Source organism: Piliocolobus tephrosceles, chromosome 19, assembly GCF_002776525.5.
Source record: "Piliocolobus tephrosceles isolate RC106 chromosome 19, ASM277652v3, whole genome shotgun sequence".
Classification (NCBI taxonomy): domain Eukaryota; kingdom Metazoa; phylum Chordata; class Mammalia; order Primates; family Cercopithecidae; genus Piliocolobus; species Piliocolobus tephrosceles.
Genome location: NC_045452.1, coordinates 14364738 through 14382319, shown reverse-complemented (window position 1 = coordinate 14382319; position 17582 = coordinate 14364738). Strand labels below are relative to the sequence as shown.

Genomic DNA, 17582 nt, shown 5'->3' with positions numbered 1-17582 from the left:
TGAGCTTCATATAAATGTAATCAAATATATTATGCTTTTGTTAATAACTGCTTCCCTCAATGGTTCTTAGATGCAATATGTTGTAGAGCAGTCATTCTATTTTTAAAATCACTAAATATCATTCTAATGGGTGGATAAACCACAAATTGCTACTCTGTTCTCCTGTTGATGAAAATTTGAGGTCAGGCATGGTGGCTCACACCTGTAATCCCAGAACTTTGGGAAGCTTCAGCAGATCACTTGAAGCCAGGAGTTTGAGCCCAGCCTGGCCAACATGGCGAAACCCCCTCTCTACTAAAAATAAAAATAATTAAAAGAAAAAAAAAAAAAGGTGGGTGTGGTGGTGTGCGCCTGTATGCTCAGCTACTTGGGAGACTAAGGCATGAGAATCGCTTGTACCCAGGAGGTGGAGGTTGCAGTGAGCCAAAATTACGCCACTGCACTCCAGCCTGGGTGACAGACTGAGACTTTATCTCAAAAAAAAAAAAAAAAGAGAGAGAGAGAGAAGAAAAAGAAAGAAAAAGCAAAAATAAAATTTGAAATGTTTCCAGTTTTCAGGAATTATGAATAAATTGTTGTAAGAAATTTTTATTTAAGTCTTTTTGTGGAGATAGATAGATGATGAATGCATGGATGGATAGACAGATCGAGGAGTAGATCTTTTCTTCGAGAAAATACCCAGGAGTTAATTTGTTGAGTCATGGGGTAAGTGTATGTCTAACTTAATAAGAAACTGTCAAAAAGTTTCCCATAGTGGTTGTTTGATTTTGCACACTCCATTTGAGAATTCCCATTCTTCCACATCCTTTCTCACATTTGGTTGTTGTCTTTTTCATCTTACCCATTCTAGTGGGTGTAGCACAGTACCTTATTGTGTTTTAAATTTATTTTGTCTGATATTTAATGAGAGTGAACAAGTTTCACGGGTTTACTGGCCACTGACATACCTTCTTTTGTGGAGTATCTATTCAAATCTTTGGCCCATTTCTAAAAGGCAGGTTGTTTATCTTTTTATTTTTGATTTGTAGGAGTTCTTTATATATTCTAGATACAAGTCCTTTGTCAGACACGTACATTTTAAACATTTTTTACCATTCTATGGCTTGCTACTTCATTTCCTTCATGAGCAGAAGTATGGCAGAATAAAACAACTCTTAAAAAAGTGAATTGTTTGAGATAAAAGCATCCCAATAAGAAAAAAAATTATACCATAGGTGAGATCATACTTCTATATTTTGGTATTGGGAATACTTTACATATTCTTTCATATATATGTATCTAAACACACACATACATATATGTATATAATATAAATATATATACATATATAAAGTATATTATACATATCTGCAGATGTTTTGATAAACAGAAACTTTTATTTTTATTAATTTTATTTTTATTTTTATTTTTTTGTTTGAGACGCAGTTTTGCTCGTTGCCCAGGCTGGAGTGCAACAGCACGATCTCAGCTCACCACAAACTCTGCCTCCCGGGTTCAAGCGATTCTCCTGCCTCAGCCTCCTGAGTAGCTGGCATTACAGGCATGCACCACCAGACCTGGCTGCTTTTGTATTTTTAGTAGAGATGGGGTTTCTCCATGTTGGTCGGGCTGGTTGTGAACTCCCAACCTCAGTTGATCCGCCCACCTCGGCCTCCCAAAGTGCTGGGATTACAGGCATGAGGTCACTGTGCCCGCTCAGAAACTTTTATTTTTATGAAACCTAATTTATCAAATTTTTCATTTATGGTGTTCCTGTATCTGTTCTTAAAAATCTCTGCCAGGCCGGGTGTGGGGGCTCACGCCTGTAATTGCAGCACTTTGGGAGGCTGAAGTGGATGGATCACCTGAGGTCGGGAGTTTGAGACCAGACTGACCAACATCGAGAAACCCATCTCTACTAAAAATACAAAATTAGCCAGGTGTGGTGGCGCATGCCTGTAATCCCAGCTCCTTGGGAGGCTGAGACAGGAGAATCGCTTGAACCCAGGAGGTGGAGGTTGCAGTGAGTCAGGGTCGCGCCATTGCATTCCAGCCTGGACAACATGAGCGAAACTCCATCTCAAAAAACGATAGAAAAAAAAATCTGCCTACCCCAAGAACACAGTCATACTATCCTATAACGTCTTATAGAAGCTTTATAGTTCTACCTTTTCTATTGAGGTCAGGGATCCATCTAAACTTGATTTTTGAGTGATATGAAGTAGAGTATGAAGTTCCTTTTCACCCCCGTTCATTTATCCAGGTTGCCAGCACCATTAATGAAAGTATTTTTCTCCCACTGAATTGCTTTGGTGGCCTTGTTGGCACCGATTGGCTGTACGTGTGTGGGTCTACTTCTGGACTGTTTAATACACTCCATTGATCTGTCTATTCGTATATTTATTGATTGCTATGGCTTTCCAGAAAGTTTTAAAATCAGGTAAAGTGAGTCCTCCCACCTAAATTTTCTGTCTCAAGATTGTCTTAAGTATCTTAGGTCTTATTTTCATACGCATTTTAAAATCAACTTTTATGAAAAAGTCTGTTGGAATATTGTTCAAGATTGCATAGACTGAGCAGAATTGTCACTGAACAATATTGGTTTTTCTGCTTTATGAACACAGTAGACCACTCTCTTCAGAAAGTTTTTCATGATTTTCAATATAGAGATCTTGCATACATTTTGCTAAACTTATTCCTATTTTGTTTGGGGGTTTTTTGCACGTTTTTAAAATGACACTGTTTTCTAAGTTTCACTTTCCATTTGTTTGCTGCCAGTATAATATTATTTTCAATATACTGACATGCTAAATTCAAGTATTGTTGCTACTAGTTGTTTATAGATTCCTTAATACTTTCTACTTAAATAATCACATAAGGCCGGGCGCGGTGGCTCAAGCCTGTAATCCCAGCACTTTGGGAGGCCGAGACGGGCGGATCACGAGGGCAGGAGATCGAGACCATCCTGGCTAACACGGCGAAACCCCGTCTCTACTAAAAACTACAAAAAACTAGCCGGGCGAGGTGGCAGCGCCTGTAGTCCCAGCTAGCCGGGAGGCTGAGGCAGGAGAATGGTGTGAACCCGGGAGGCGGAGCTTGCAGTGAGCTGAGATCCGGCCACAGCACTCCAGCCTGGGTGACAGAGCAACACTCCGTCTCAAAAAAAAAAAAAAAAAAGTCACAAACTACAAAGTGAGATATCTTTACTTCTTTCTTTCCAATCTAAATGACTTTTACTAATTTCCCGTATCTGATTGTCCCAGCTAGGGCCTCCAATATTGAACAGAAATCATGAAAACACACACCTTACTTTGTTCCTAATCTTAGGGGGAAAACACTCAGTATCTCACCATTAATGTGGTGTTAACTGTAGGTTTTTTGGTAAATTACTAGATTCAGGCAGTTCCCTTTATTATTATTTGGATGAGAGTTCTTACCATGAATGGGAGTTGAATTTGCCAAGTGATTTACTAAATGTATTGAGAGGACTATGTTTTTGAAACCATTTATTTGCTTAACAATGTGGTAAATTACATTGATTGATTTTTAAATGTTAAACCAAATTTGCATTCCTGGGATAAATCCCACTTGATCATAGTGTATTACCCTTTTCATATATTGGTGGATTCAATCTGTTAACATTTTGCTATTTTTGTGTCTATGTTCATGACAAAAACATTGGTCTGTAGTTTTATTTTTTGGCAATGTCTTTGCTAGGTTTTGGTATCAGTGTAATGTTAACCTCACAAAATAGATTGGGAAATAGTCCCTCCTTTTCTATTTTCTGAAAGAGTCTGTGTAATATTGTGGGTTTTTTTTCTTAAATTATTGGCAGAATTCAACAGTGAAACCATCTGGGGTTGGTTTTTCTTTGTGGGAAAGTTTTTAATGATGAATTGAATCTCCTTTACAAAGCTATTCATCTTTTGTTTTTCTTTTTATCTCAATTTTGACAATATGTGATTTCGAGCATTTTGTCCATTTCATCTTGGTTGTGATACTTACTGGCAATAAAGTTGTTCATAATATATCCTTTCTGTAGGAACTTATGATTCCTCCTGATATTCCTGATATTGGTAATTTGCTTTTTCTCTCTTTTTGACTGATCCATGTTGCTAAGAATTTATGAATTGTATTACTCTTTCAGGGCACCAACTTGCAGCCTTTTCAACTTCTCCATTGTTTTCTATTTCACTTATTTCTGTTTTTTGTTACTTACTTTCTTCTCCTTACTTTTGGTTTAAGTTTAATTTGCTGTTCTGTTTTCTAGAGTCTTGAGCTGGGAACACAGATCATTAATTTTTAAACCCTTTTTTTCGCCAATAAAAGTATTTAAAGCAATGTGCTTCCTTCCCAGAAATTCTGACATGTTGAATTTTCATTATCATTCATTTCACATTACTCTGTATATCCCTTATAATTTTCTGACCCATGTATAACTAAAACATGCATTTAATTTTCAAATTTCAGTGCTTTTTAATTATTGTCGTGTTAATGCTTTTAATATAAATCATTTGTGATTCGTGAACATAGTCTATAAGGTTTTAAACCTTTGCCATTCATTAAGATTAATTTTGCCGGGTCCGGTGGCTCACGCCTGTAATCCTAGCACTTTGGGAGGCTGAGCGGGCGGATCACGAAGTCAGGAGATCAAGACCATCCTGGCTAACATGGTGAAGCCCCGTCTCTACTAAAAATACAAAAAAATTAGCTGGGCATGGTGGCGGGCACCTGTATTCCCAGTTACTGGGGAGGCTGAGGCAGGAGAATGGTGTGAACCTGGGAAGCAGAGCTTGCAGTGAGCCAACGTTGCGCCACTGCACTCCAGCCTAGGGGACACAGCGAGACTCTGTCTCAAAAAAAAAAAAAAAAAAGATTAATTTTATGGTTCAATACAGTCTATCTTGATGAATGTTCCAGATGCACTTGGAAAGAACACGTATTTTGCAGTTGTTGGGTGTAATGCTCTGCAAATATTACTTAGATGGTTTTCAAGTCCAGTTCCCCAGGTAGCTCACACTCCCTTGGTCACTTGCAAGCAGGAAGTTTGTTAGGCAGTGCTTCCATCCACGCTCAACAACTGTGGGCAGGAATGAAAAGCAGATGTGGGCTGAGAGACAGACAGACCCACCAAAGGTTCAACAGAGGCGTCAGTTGATCCTAGTGGGCGCATGGACCTAGGGCATCTCTTTCGATGTCGTCATTTTCCAGCCACTCTGTGAGTTTATACTCTGACCACTGATTTGTCAAACCAGCAAAGCTGCAGTTGTCCACTTCAGTTCCAGCTGCTCCATGCCAGGTGGCCTGGGAAGAGCCACTTAAATGTATATTTCACTAAGTGGGTGTGGTTTCCTTCCCTCAAGGGTCAAATCCTGTCCACATCCTATTTTTTTGTTTTTCTCCAGCAACCTCAAATCGTTTGAAATGTTTTGTCCATAATTTATCATTATCATCTGAGAGAGGTTTAGTCCAACACAGGCTACAGAGTCATTACTGGAATTGAGCCTCTTACATTTTTCAAATACCAGACAGAAAAGTTAACAAAATGTTAGGGTTGAAGGGATCTTAGAATTTATTTAACAATTCTTTCTTCAGGAACTCTGGTCAACCTTTCATTGGTAGGAATTCCCTGATTTCGAAAAGAATCACCTCTTGTAATCTTTTAACCTATTCCAATGTTAGTCAAAGTCTTCTCGGGTAACTTCTGCCCACTATGGGCCCCAGTGGAACTTACAGGCTGGCAAAGGAAGGCCAATCATGAACATGCAAACAAACATTTATGGTTTGGGGTAAGTGCACATAAGGAATACACAGAGTGTGGTCATCAAAATTCACTTGGGGCAGGACTTCTGCAGAGAGGATGGTTAGGGAAGACCTCTCTGAGAAGGTTACTTTTAAAAATTTCACTTTAAATTGACAAGCAATAATTATATATATTTCTGTGATGTTTTGCTATGTTTACATTGTGGAATGATTAAATCAAGCTAATCAACAAATCTATCATCTCACATACTTATCATTTTCTGTGGAAAAAAACATTTAAATTCTACTCTTTTAGCAATTTTGAAATATACAATGCATTATTTACAATGCATTATTCTGTGCAAAAGATCACAAGAGCTTCTCTCTCATAACTGAAACTTTGTACTCTCTGACCAACATGTTCCCTTTCCCCATTCAGCCCCCTCTCCAGCCTTAGGCAACCACTATTCTACTCTTAACTTCTATGAGTTTAATGGTTTTAGATGCCACTTACAAGTGAGATCATGTGGTATTTGTCTTTCTGTCCCTGGCTTATCTCACTTAGCATAATGTTCTTCAAGTTCACCCATGTTGTAGCAAGTAACAGATTTTTCCCCTCCTTTTTTTTTGTGTTTGAGATATGGTATCACTCTGTTGCCCAGGCTGCAGTGCAGTGGTGTGATCATAGCTCACTGCAGCCTCAACCTCCCAGGATTAAGTGACCCTCCCAACCTCAGCCTCCAGGGTAACTGCGTACTAAGATGCCCAACTAGTTTTAAAAAAAAAATTGGGGGAGGGGGAGGTGCTATGTTGCCTAGGCTGGTCTCCAGCTCCTGGCCTCAAGCAATTCTCCTGCTTTGAACCCCAAAGTGCTGGGATTACAGGCATAAGCCACTGGGCCCTAGTTTCCCCCTCCTTTTAAAGCTGAATAGTATTCCATGGCGTGTATATATACCACATTTACTTTATCCATTCATCTGATGATGGGCACCTAGGCTGGTTCCGTATCTTTGCTACTGGGTATAATGCTGCAATGAATATGGAAGTGCAGATATCTCTGACATATTGATTTCAATTTATTTGAATACATACCCGGAAGTGGGATGGCTGGATCACATCGTAGTTCTATTTTTAGTTTTCTGAGGACCTTCCATACCATTTTCCATAATGGCCATATTAATTTACATTCCCGCCAGACGCGGTGGCTCACGCCTGTAATCCCAGCACTTTAGGAGGCCGAGGTGGGGGGATCACCTGAGGGCCGGAGTTCCAGAGCAGCCTGACCAACCTGGAGAAACCCCGTCTATACTAAAAATATAAAATTAGCCAGGCATGGTGGCACGTGCCTGTAGTCCCAGCTACTTGGGAGGCTGAGGCAGGAGAATCGCTTGAACCCAGGAGGCGGAGGTTGCAGTGAGCTGAGATCGCACCATTGCACTCCAGCCTGGGTAAGAAGAGCGTAACTCCGTCTCAAAAACGCCAGCTTCGCAGTTGACTGACAGAGTCGTAGAAACGGTCGAGGCTTTTACGACTCGGGGTCCGCCGTGCCGGAAAGTGCGTGAGTGCCGCCGCCGGGGAGTTTTGTTCCGTTTCCGGGATCCTGGGGTCTGGAGGCAAAGTACGTTATGCATAAAGGTGGATAATTTACATGATAAATGAAAATGGCCAGCTCTTTCAGAGGAGAAGTATTAAATCTTTATAAAAATCTGCTGTATCTTAATGAAACCCTGTCTCCACTAAAAATACAAAAAAAATTAGCCGGGCCTGGTGGCGGGCGCCTGTAGCCCCAGCTACTCGGGAGGCTGAGGCAGGAGAGGGGCGTGAACCCGGGAGGCTGAGGTTGCAGTGAGCCCAGACCGCGCCACTGCACTCCAGCCTGGGAGACAGAGCGAGACGCTCTCTCAAAAAAAAAAAAAAAAAAAAATCTGCTGTATCTTGGACGAGACTGTCCAAAAGGACCACACTATTTTAAAAGGCGTTTGAAGAACATTTTCCTTAAAAACAAAGACGTGAAGAATCCAGAGAAGAGCAAAGAACTTACTGCACAGGGCGAATTTGTAATGAAAGAGCTAGAAGCCTTATACTTCGTTAGGAAATACAAAGCTATGAAACAACGCTATTATTCAGATACCAACAAAACGAATTGATCACTACTACTTTAATGTAGCTGACAACCAGGGCCAGCTGTTTATGTATACCAGATATTGTAAAATAATTCTAACTTAAAATGGGAAGATATACATGTTGTGTAAAAAAATCCTTGAGCTGCCCTGCTGAACTAAATAGGTTTCAACTTCTGTTCATACATACTGAGATTTATCAGCAACTTTATGCTCTATTTTTATACAAAGATAGCAATTTAGCTACACTACCGATTATAAATTAATGAGCATCCAATTTTGTATGAAAATATAATACACTTAATCCTGTAACTTAAATTAATAGGAGTTAGCCAATTATTTTTAGCTTATTTCTCCATTTTACTGACAAGAGAATGCCATTTACTAAACATTTAATAGGCAAAATAATTTCTAACATACTTGTTTCTTTTAACTTTTGAAATGAATCCCTTATTTTTTCCCCCAATTTGGTACATTAACAGCACATATTCAAGGTTCACTATAAAACAAGCAGTTCCTGGTAATGATTTAAATGTAGTTATAGAAATAATAATATGTATGGAGTCATTACTGCTGAACTTGAAATAGCCTGCTGGTGACAGGCATTACACACATAACCATTCAATTATTTCCATTATTAATGCTGCTGCTGCTACCTTTGGGCCTGAAACCAAGTCTCCAGTTGTGTATCAATTAACTTCTTTGATAAAAGGAAGTAAATAATGTTATTCTATTATTTTATCCTAAAGACAAAAAAATTTACATTCCCACCCATGGTGCACAAGCTTTCCCTTTTCTTTACGCTGTCTCCAACACTTGTATCTGACATCTTTCTGATAATAGCCATTCTACCAGGTGTGAGGTGAGTTCTCATTATGGTTTTAATTTGCTTTTCCCTGATGATTAGTAATAATGAGCATTTTTTTATATATCTGTTAGCCACTTGTATGTCTTCTTTTGAGAAATGTCTATTTGGTTTCCTTGCCCATTTTTTGACTGGGTTATTTGTTTTCTTGTTATAGAGTTGTTTGAATTCCTTATATATTTTGGATATCAGATGTATAGTTTGCAAATGTTTTCACCCAGTCTCTGGGTTGCATCTTTATTCATTGCTTCTTTGCTGTGCAGAAACCTTTTAGTTTGATGCAATTCCATTTGTTTATTTTTGCTTTTGTTGCCTGTGCTTTTGGAAACACTTGGACAATGTCCAAGAAATAACTGCCCAGACCAACGTCATGGAACTTTCCCCCTTTGTTTTCTTTTAGTAGTTTTATAGTCTCAGGTCTTATATTTAAGTCTTTAATCCATTTTGAGTTGATTTTTTTGTATGGTGTGAGATAAGGGTCCAACTTCACTCTGCCTATGGATATCTAATTTTCCCAACATCACTTATGAAGAGACTGTCTTGTCTCCATTGTGTGTTCTTGTCACCTTAGTCACCTTAGTCAAATTTCAATTGAGTTTATTTCAATTAAGTGTGTGAGTTTATTTCTGGGATCTCTTTGCTGTTCTATCAGTCATTGTGTCCTTGTCAGTACCATGTTGTTTTGATTACTATAGCTTTGTAATAGATTTCAAGTGCCTCCAGCTTTCTTCTTTTTTCTCAAGATTGCTTTGACTATTCAGATTCTTTTGTGGTTCTATACAAATTTTAGGATTTTTTTTATTTCCATGAAAAATAACATTGGAATTTTGATAGAGATTGCATTGAATCTGCAGATCATTTTGGGTAATGCGGACATATAATTCTTCCAATCCATGAACACGGGATACCTTTCCATTTATTTGTGTCACTCACAATTTCTTTCACCAATGTTTTGTAGTTTCCAGTATGAAGATCTTTCACCTCCTTGGTAAAATTTACTCCTAAGCATTTCATTTTTTGGTGCTATTGTGAATGAAATTGATTTCTTAAGTTCCTTAGCAGTTAGTTTGTTGTTAGTGTAAAAAAAATGCTACTGATTTTTGCGTGTTGATTTCGCACCCTGCAACTTCACTGAATTCGTTTATTGGTTCTAACAGGTTTTTTTGTAGACTCTTTAGGATTTTCTATATTTAAGATCATGTCATCAGCAAACAGAGACAATTTTACTTCTTTCAGGAGTGATCTTTAGGCTGAAACATAAAGGATGGGGAGAGAGAGGTGTATAAGGAAAGGCACTAAGGTAGGAAAAAGCAAAGCACATTTGAAGAACAGAAGGATGGCCAGCTCCATCAGGAAGTTAGAACAAGATTCTTATAAGAGAATGTTTAGAAAAGCAGAGAGGGGTCGGATCATGAAGGGCCATGTTGAAAACAATTTTGATTTGAAGCCAATTGTGAAAGTAAGCCATTGGAGGGTTAGAGACAAGAGGGATATCTGGTCTACCTGGCCACTGTGTAGAAACAGACCTAGAGGATGTGTCTATGAAAGGAGCCAGACAGGTTAGAAGGCCGTTGTAGTCATTTTGGTCCACAGGTGTGAAAGTAGGGAGCTGGATTATGTAATTTTCAAGGTCTTTTCCTCTTGAATCATTAGGATAGGACACAGGATATCGCTTCAATGCCAAACTTAATCTGATGGCAAGACAAGGTGCGAATGAGAGGGATTCTGGTGAAGGTCTAGGAAAAGACGGGCAGGAAGACTGGCTGGGATAGAACCCAGTAGGCCTGCTGGGTACCCAGCCCCATGCTGCCCTAGCACTAGCCACTAGAGGGCAGGAGTGACCATACCAGACAGGAAAAAAAGAGACTTTATAAGGCAACTTTGCAAGCTTACTTCTTGGAGGCTGTGACATGAAGGAAAACTTCATTGGGAAAGGTTAAAGAAAGTATGAAAGACTTTCCATACTTGGTGGTGAAGCCAGAGCCAGAAGTAAGGTGAAAATCATAAGGACAGGTTTTGCATCGAAGCAGGAGGAATGAGAGCTGCCCCACAGTGGCAAGAGCTACTTTGAGATGAGCCACTGATCAGCCTGGACAGGAGAGTGGACATGTCTGCCTGGGTGCCTCATTGACACGCCAAACTTGTTTCCTTGCTCACCCTCAGATGAGTTTATGCACCTGGGTTCCCCATTTCTGGAACCCTGTGAACCTAAGTCTCACACTTTGCTCCTCCTTAATTAATCCTGCCTTAACCCTGGTGAGTTTCAGCCACTCAATCTCCAAGTCCTGTCATCTCTGTCTCCACAAACATCTTCAGCATCATCCCCTCCTCTCCATCATTCCTACCATAGACTTGGTTCACATGCTGCTAAAGCTCTCTCCCCTTGCCTATTACAACAGCCTCCTAATCAGCTCCCTCCCTCTAAGCTCAATCATTCAGTCAACTTTCCACAGAGCAGAGAGAAGAGAGCTTTCCAAACTACAACCCTAACCACAGGAAGCCCCCTCATGACTTTCCACATATCCCTAGGATAAAGGACACACCCTAATCCAGAAAGACCTTAATCATTGCCATCTTCTTCAAGGTTTTCCTCGCTACTTTGGCCATGCAAGATGAAACTCTTCTAATGAGTCATGCTCTAACAAGAGTCCATATCCTTTGTATATACTTTCCCCTCTGCCTGGAATACTGCATCTTGTTCCCTTTTTCCTTCACTGCCTGAATACCTAGAAAGGCCATGAAACCTGTAGCTGGGAGCAGAGGTTTCAAAGGCAGACAGACTCTGGTTCCAATCCCAGCTCTGCCACTTACTCATGTAATATCTGTGAGAATTTGGAGTGGCTTATTCAACCTCTGTGCCTCAGTTTCCTCATCTGTAAAACAGGAATAACAAATAATGGCTACTTTACAAATTGATGTGAACACTGAATGAGATGACAGATGTGACACAGTGCAAGGCCTGATGTGTTAGGCACTACCCATACTAACTACTGTTATTTATTTATTACAACTGATTTTCTTGTTGTTGTTTGTTTTTTGCTTTCCTTTTGTTTTTGAGACTGGGTCTAGGCTGGAGTGCAGTGGCGCGATCTTGGCTCACTGCAACCTCTGGCTCCTGGGCTCAAGGCATCCTACCACCACAGCCTCCCAAATAGCTGGGACTACAGGCACATGCCACCACCCCCAGCTAATGTTTGTATTTTTTGTAGAAGAGGGGTTTCACCATGTTTTCCAGGCTGGTCTTCAACTCCTGAGTTCAAGTGCTTGGATTGTAGGCATGAGCCACCACGCCCAGCCCCATTGCTTATTCTTACCAATCCACATGAAGCTGTTGGGAAGATCAGATGAAAGAATGCACAGAAGTGCTTTTGAAATAATGAATGATTATACAAATAATAGTAATGAAACATTGTTTTTTAGTAGTGGTATCTTTACAATATCAAGAGGATGCAGAATTGTTATTCCTGACTTCAGCCATCACTGAGAGTCATTAATGCTTAGAGACTCTGTGAACACAGAGGCCCCACAGTCACATAGAAGCCCCAAAGCACTTAACCAAACACCTTCAGGTTTAATTCCTCCAGAGGAGAAGTATTCAGTTGAATTGTTAACCATGGAAACATGTTTGTTCACATAGATCCAATCCTAGGAAAATGGAGAAAGTGGTGAGGTTTATTTCTGCATCATGTACCTCTTTCAAAACCCATCTTCCTCACTTCTTCTTCTTCTCAATACCTCACCCCTAAGATCAGTTCTCTTGGCAGGACCTTGTCATTGGAGCCTGTAATTCAGAGAAGCCTCAAGACATAGGAGATGGGGTATTTAAGAATAAGAGAGGATATCTGAAGAGGAGGACAGGCCAGATGCCCAGCCCAGAGTACCAGCACCTCAATACAATCACGCTGTTAAAGTGATTCTTCCAATGGTATAAGGTATAAGGCCTGAAAGCAGTCTTTTTGCTCAGTCTTTAAGATTCAATGAGGTGACTCTAATGATGGTACTTTGGGTACCATGACAGGCAAAAGGGGAGAAATTTCTTCTGCAAGATTGGGTCATATACAAAAGGCCTAAAAATCCCAACCTATACCACTTTGAAAACAAATCCTATATAAAAGGGACTCTTCAAGTGCAAGCCCCCTCCCAAACCCAGGCTAAGGACCACAACGGCCTCAGCACTCTGGTGCTTGACACAGGTAGACAGAGGCAGTAAGCTTGAAGGTTAAGCTTATGGATCCTGGGACCAGATTGCTTGGGTTCCAATCCCAACTCTGCTACCTACCACCTACAAAGCCTTGGGAAAGTTACTTAGCCTCTCTGTGCCTCAGTTTTCTTATCTGCAAAATGGGTATAATAGTACATGCCTCATAGAGTTCCTGCAACTTAATATATGCAAAGTATCTAGAACAGTGCTTGGCACATGGTAAACAATCTGTGTCAGCTGCTATTATTATTCCGATTTATTTTTAGACAATGTGTTTCCCATTGCCAGAAAGTCTGACTGTGTGGTTAGTTTGGAAGGCAACATGGCAGGTGCAGTATTGATATGAGAATGAGCTTTGGCGTGGATCTGACTTTGAGCCTCACCTCTGCCTCTTGCAGCTCAGTGACATTTACGCCACAGGTTCTTCATTTGCAAAGTGGGGATACCAATACCCTGCCCTTCCTAATTCACAGGTCTTTGAGCAGACCAAAATAAAATGCACTAAAATGCTTTTCCAAATGTTTATTTTTTAAGTTAACATAGAATAAAACAGACTTTGGGGGTGTATAGTTCTATGAATTTTAGCACATTCATGGAACCACCACTACCAAGATATGGAAGAGTTCCATCACCGCCCCCCCCCCCCCCCAATACAATTGCTTTTTAATCTTGATGACATAGTGTTTCACAGCCTAACACCTGGCTCTCCTACAATGATACATTAGATAGGAAATATTCAAGGCCTGGCACATTTCTTAGATAACAAAGAAAGAAGATGAATTCCAGTGATTGAACTTCCTGCACAAAAGTTGCCTTTGCACTGGTTGTTCCTTCATCTGGAACTCTCTTTCTGCAGACACATGCATGGCCCACCCACCTCTCCCTCAGGTCCTGCTGAAATGTCACATTCTCGGTGAGGCCTCCCCTCTGACTGCCACTGTCTGGTACTTTGGATCCTACTTGTTCTTTTTTTCCATAGCATGCACCATCTTCTATAAACTATATATTGTAACCTATTTTTTTGCTTATTGTTCATTTTCTGTTCCCTTTCATAGAATGTAAGCTCCCCAGGGAGAGAGACCATTGTCTGATTTGTCCACTGATGTATTCTAAGCATCTAGAACAGTGCCTAGCACATAGTAGAGGTTCAATATATATTTGTTAAGTAAACCTGTTGAAAACAACAAGGATGAAGTTAAACTATCTTCGTTTGTTGTTTGGGAAGATTAAATCTGTGGTTATACAAAAGAAAGCAGCTGTCACAGTGCCTGACACATAAACATAAGTTGAACAAAAACTGGAATAATGCAAAGGACTATCTGATTCCCCCTGTCCCCCATGTAAACACAACACGGCTCATAAATTCTCCACTTGATGAGGGCTAAAACAATTTTTTCCTTCCCTATTAGGAATCAGTATTTGGGTAATTAATCCTGAAATGCTAAAATCCCCTCCGCACAAGCAGAAAATTTAAAAATTCATGGAGACAACATAACCTGGGCTTCATCAATGTATTAATGAGCAGAGGCAGTGAAGTCTAGGGAGAGGCTGAGAACTCCGTAGACTGTGTCACTCCAGCTGCAAAGCTAAGAGATGCTTAACTTCCTGAAAAGCAGGTCCAACATGCACCTGCTGAGGAAGCAGCTCCATCCTGCTCCTTTCTCACACACAGACCTGCTGGCCCTTTTGTCCCCAAAGCTCTTTTCCAGCCATATCAACATGAAAACATTGCACTGTCTTTGATGAGTTCAAATCCACCCACACAGGCCTTGATCTCCTGTGGGTGGCATCATTGTTCTCATGAGTGGGACACCGTGGGTCCCCAGACAAGAAGAATTTGGGCTTTGGAAACAGGATTTGTAGGTGAGTGAGCCTCCTGCACAAACAACTCCCTCCCCTGGTTGGAGAACACACCAGGGTGTCAGGAAATTTTGTGGGAGAGGGTCTCCTCGAAGTCAAGAGAGGAGATGAGATTCTTCCATTTATTTGCAACCAGTCACACAACTGAAATATATTCAAATAGAGAAATGCCAAAACAAGGTCCAAAAAAAATTTTCATGTAAATGAACACTTACATTTAGCAAATTAAAGCATTTAACTTCCTAAGATTATAAGGTAATAATAACTGAAATTTTCCAAAAAATATTCACAGGATTTATTTACAAACAGAATTTATAGAGCCCTACAGGCAGCACTAGCCTGGACTGGGGCCCATGCTTTGAATTATCTAACAATCATGCTGGATTGCCTCTAGCTTATCAGGACCCTCATCTGAAGGTCATGTCAAAAATCTAAGTGGCCAGGCATGTAATGTAATCCCAGCACTTTGAGAGACCTGTAATCCCAGCACTTTGAGAGACCAAGGCAGGAGGATTGCTTGAGTCCAGGAGTTCGAGACCAGCTTAGGAAACACAGGGAGACCCTGCCTGATATGGTTTGGCTCTGTGTCCCCACCCAAATCTTACCTTGAATTGTAAAAATCCCCACGTGTCATGGGAGGGAGCCAGTGGGAAGTAACTGAATCATGGGGGCAAGTCTTTCCCATGCTGTTCTTGTGATAGTGAATAAGTCTCATGAGATATGATGGTTTTATAAAAGGGCACACACTTTCTTGCCTGCCACTATGTAAGATGTGCCTTTGCTTTTCTTTCACCTTCCACCACTATTGTGAGGCCTCCCCAACCATGTGGAACTGGAAGTTCATTAAACCCCTTTCCTTTATAAATTATACAGTTTCAAGTATATCTTCATTAGCAGCATGAGAATGGACTAATATACTGTCTTTACAAAAAAATCAAAACATTTGCCAGGGGTGGTGACACATGCCTGTGGTCTCAGCAACTCAGGGGGCTGAGGTGGGAGGATCACTTGAGCCTGGGAGGTCGAAGCTACAGTGAGTCATGATTGTGTCTCTGCACAATCTGCATGATTCTAGACACTCTGGGTCACAGTGAAATGCTGTCTCAAACAAACAAACACACAAACAAAATCCAAATGGAAGCCCTTGATAATCTGAGGTCTGGAGCTCAAGTGTCACCTGGGCCCCTCTGTGATTGTTGCTCAAGATGAACCCTTCAAAATAAATTTCAGTGATTTTTAGCAATACTCACCTGCTCTAAAATCAAACCATATATGTATTCTAGTCTATTTCACAATATTATTTCTGGACTTTTTGGTTCCAAACTGAAGCTGGAGAGGTGTCCGCCTTGGTGATCATCTAGAATGCTGGCCCCTCTCGGCTAGATCCTCTCCTGAGTGTGAACACATACCATACGTTCCCTGAGCAAGGAAGGCGCTCTCTCAATGACAGCTCTTCCCACAGGCAGCAACGTCTGCCGGGCACAGCCTCCTTCTCTTTTGTGGCATGACTAGGTCTTGTTATTTCTCAGAACTCAACTCCTGTATCAATCATTCAGAATGGCTTTCCTGACCACCCTCCAAGTTGGGTATGGTGGAGTGGAATTCCAGTGTTCTTAGAGGACACTCTTGAGCTTCTTTCCACCACAGAGTGATGGCTTTTTTGATTTATAAGTATCAAACTCTAACATGCACCCATATCATCTGGGGAGCTTTCTAACCAATACAGATTCCCAGGCTTCATCTCCAGAGGCTCTGACTCCACAAGCTGGAAAAGTAGTAGCCTGGAATCTGCATGTGATCAAGCTCGCTAAATGACCCAAATGATTCACTGCAGCTGGTCTTGATCTCCAAAATGGGACACTTGTCCCCTAGGGATTTCCAAGATGATACATTGGAGTACAGGCGAAAATGCTTAGCACTTTCATTCCAATCTTTGATCTCACCCTTAAATTTCTTTTTGGCATGGACATTTTATGGACACAATGTATTAGTAAAGTATTGTCAATCTTAAAAATAAAAAGACACTAGAGAAAAGTCTCTCTAGCTATGTTGGGTTTGCCCTGGAATACAACAAAGATTACAATCCGGAATGCATGAAATGACAAGCCACCAGTGCACTCAATGAGAGAAGGATAAAGGGGAGCTTTTATAGCAATGAGAGATTTACATAAGCTGCTTAGAAAGACAGTTCATTGGTTCCAGAGGCTGTTGTTAGTTCATTGTGGGGAGATGCCATTACTGGGCAAGTGTTCTTCGGAGAACATCTTATCTGAATTACTGCAGTCCTAAAGAATGTCTAGTGATTTATCAAAGCAAGAGATGCATGAAGGACATGAAAGTGATTTTAGAAAGTCCTTGAAAATAGTTCTCATCTCAGACATGTGAGTCTCCTCTCCTTCCTGGCCCCATTTTGTCTGAGTCTGACAAAAATGATTTCAGCAGGCGTGGTTACGCCTGTAATCCCAACACTTTGGAAGGCCGAGGCAGGCAGATCACTAGGTCAGGAGTTTGAGACCAGCCTGGCCAGCATGGTGAAACCTGGTCTCTACTGCCAGGCGCGGTGGCTCACGCCTGTAATCCCAGCACTTTGGGAGGCTAAGACCAGTTTATCATGAGGTCAGGAGCTCGAGACCAGCCTGGCCAATATGGTAAAACCCCGTCTCTACTAAAAATACAAAAATTAGCCAGGCATGGTTGCACACACCTGTAGTCCCAGCTACTCGGGAGGCTGAGGCAGAAGACTTGCTTGAACCCGAGAGGTGGAGGTTGCAGTGAGCTGAGATTGCGCCACTGCACTCCAGCCCGGGTGACAGTG

The 17582-nt window shown here is 40.9% G+C and overlaps 2 protein-coding genes across 2 annotated transcripts in view; one reads left to right on the top strand and one right to left on the bottom strand.

The window, feature by feature from the left end:
* The window catches only part of SYN3 (synapsin III), a 548862-nt gene that overhangs the window by 496999 nt on the left and 34281 nt on the right, over window positions 1-17582 (bottom strand). The gene's annotated exons all lie outside the window — the stretch shown is intronic.
* Window positions 7377-7868, top strand: LOC111524023 (electron transfer flavoprotein regulatory factor 1-like). The gene is made up of 2 exons (XM_023189047.1): window positions 7377-7421; window positions 7641-7868. Exons 1-2 carry the CDS (start codon window positions 7377-7379, stop codon window positions 7866-7868), a joined length of 273 nt encoding a protein of 90 aa, XP_023044815.1.

What these genes read in the sequence shown, in the direction of transcription:
- LOC111524023 (XM_023189047.1), top strand. Translation starts at nt 7,377, where the DNA reads ATGAAAATGGCCAGCTCTTTCAGAGGAGAAGTATTAAATCTTTAT. An exon ending in GAGAAGTATTAAATCTTTAT is followed by an intron (nt 7,422 to 7,640) that starts AAAAATCTGCTG and finishes AAAAAAAAAAAA; the next exon opens with AAAAATCTGCTGTATCTTGG.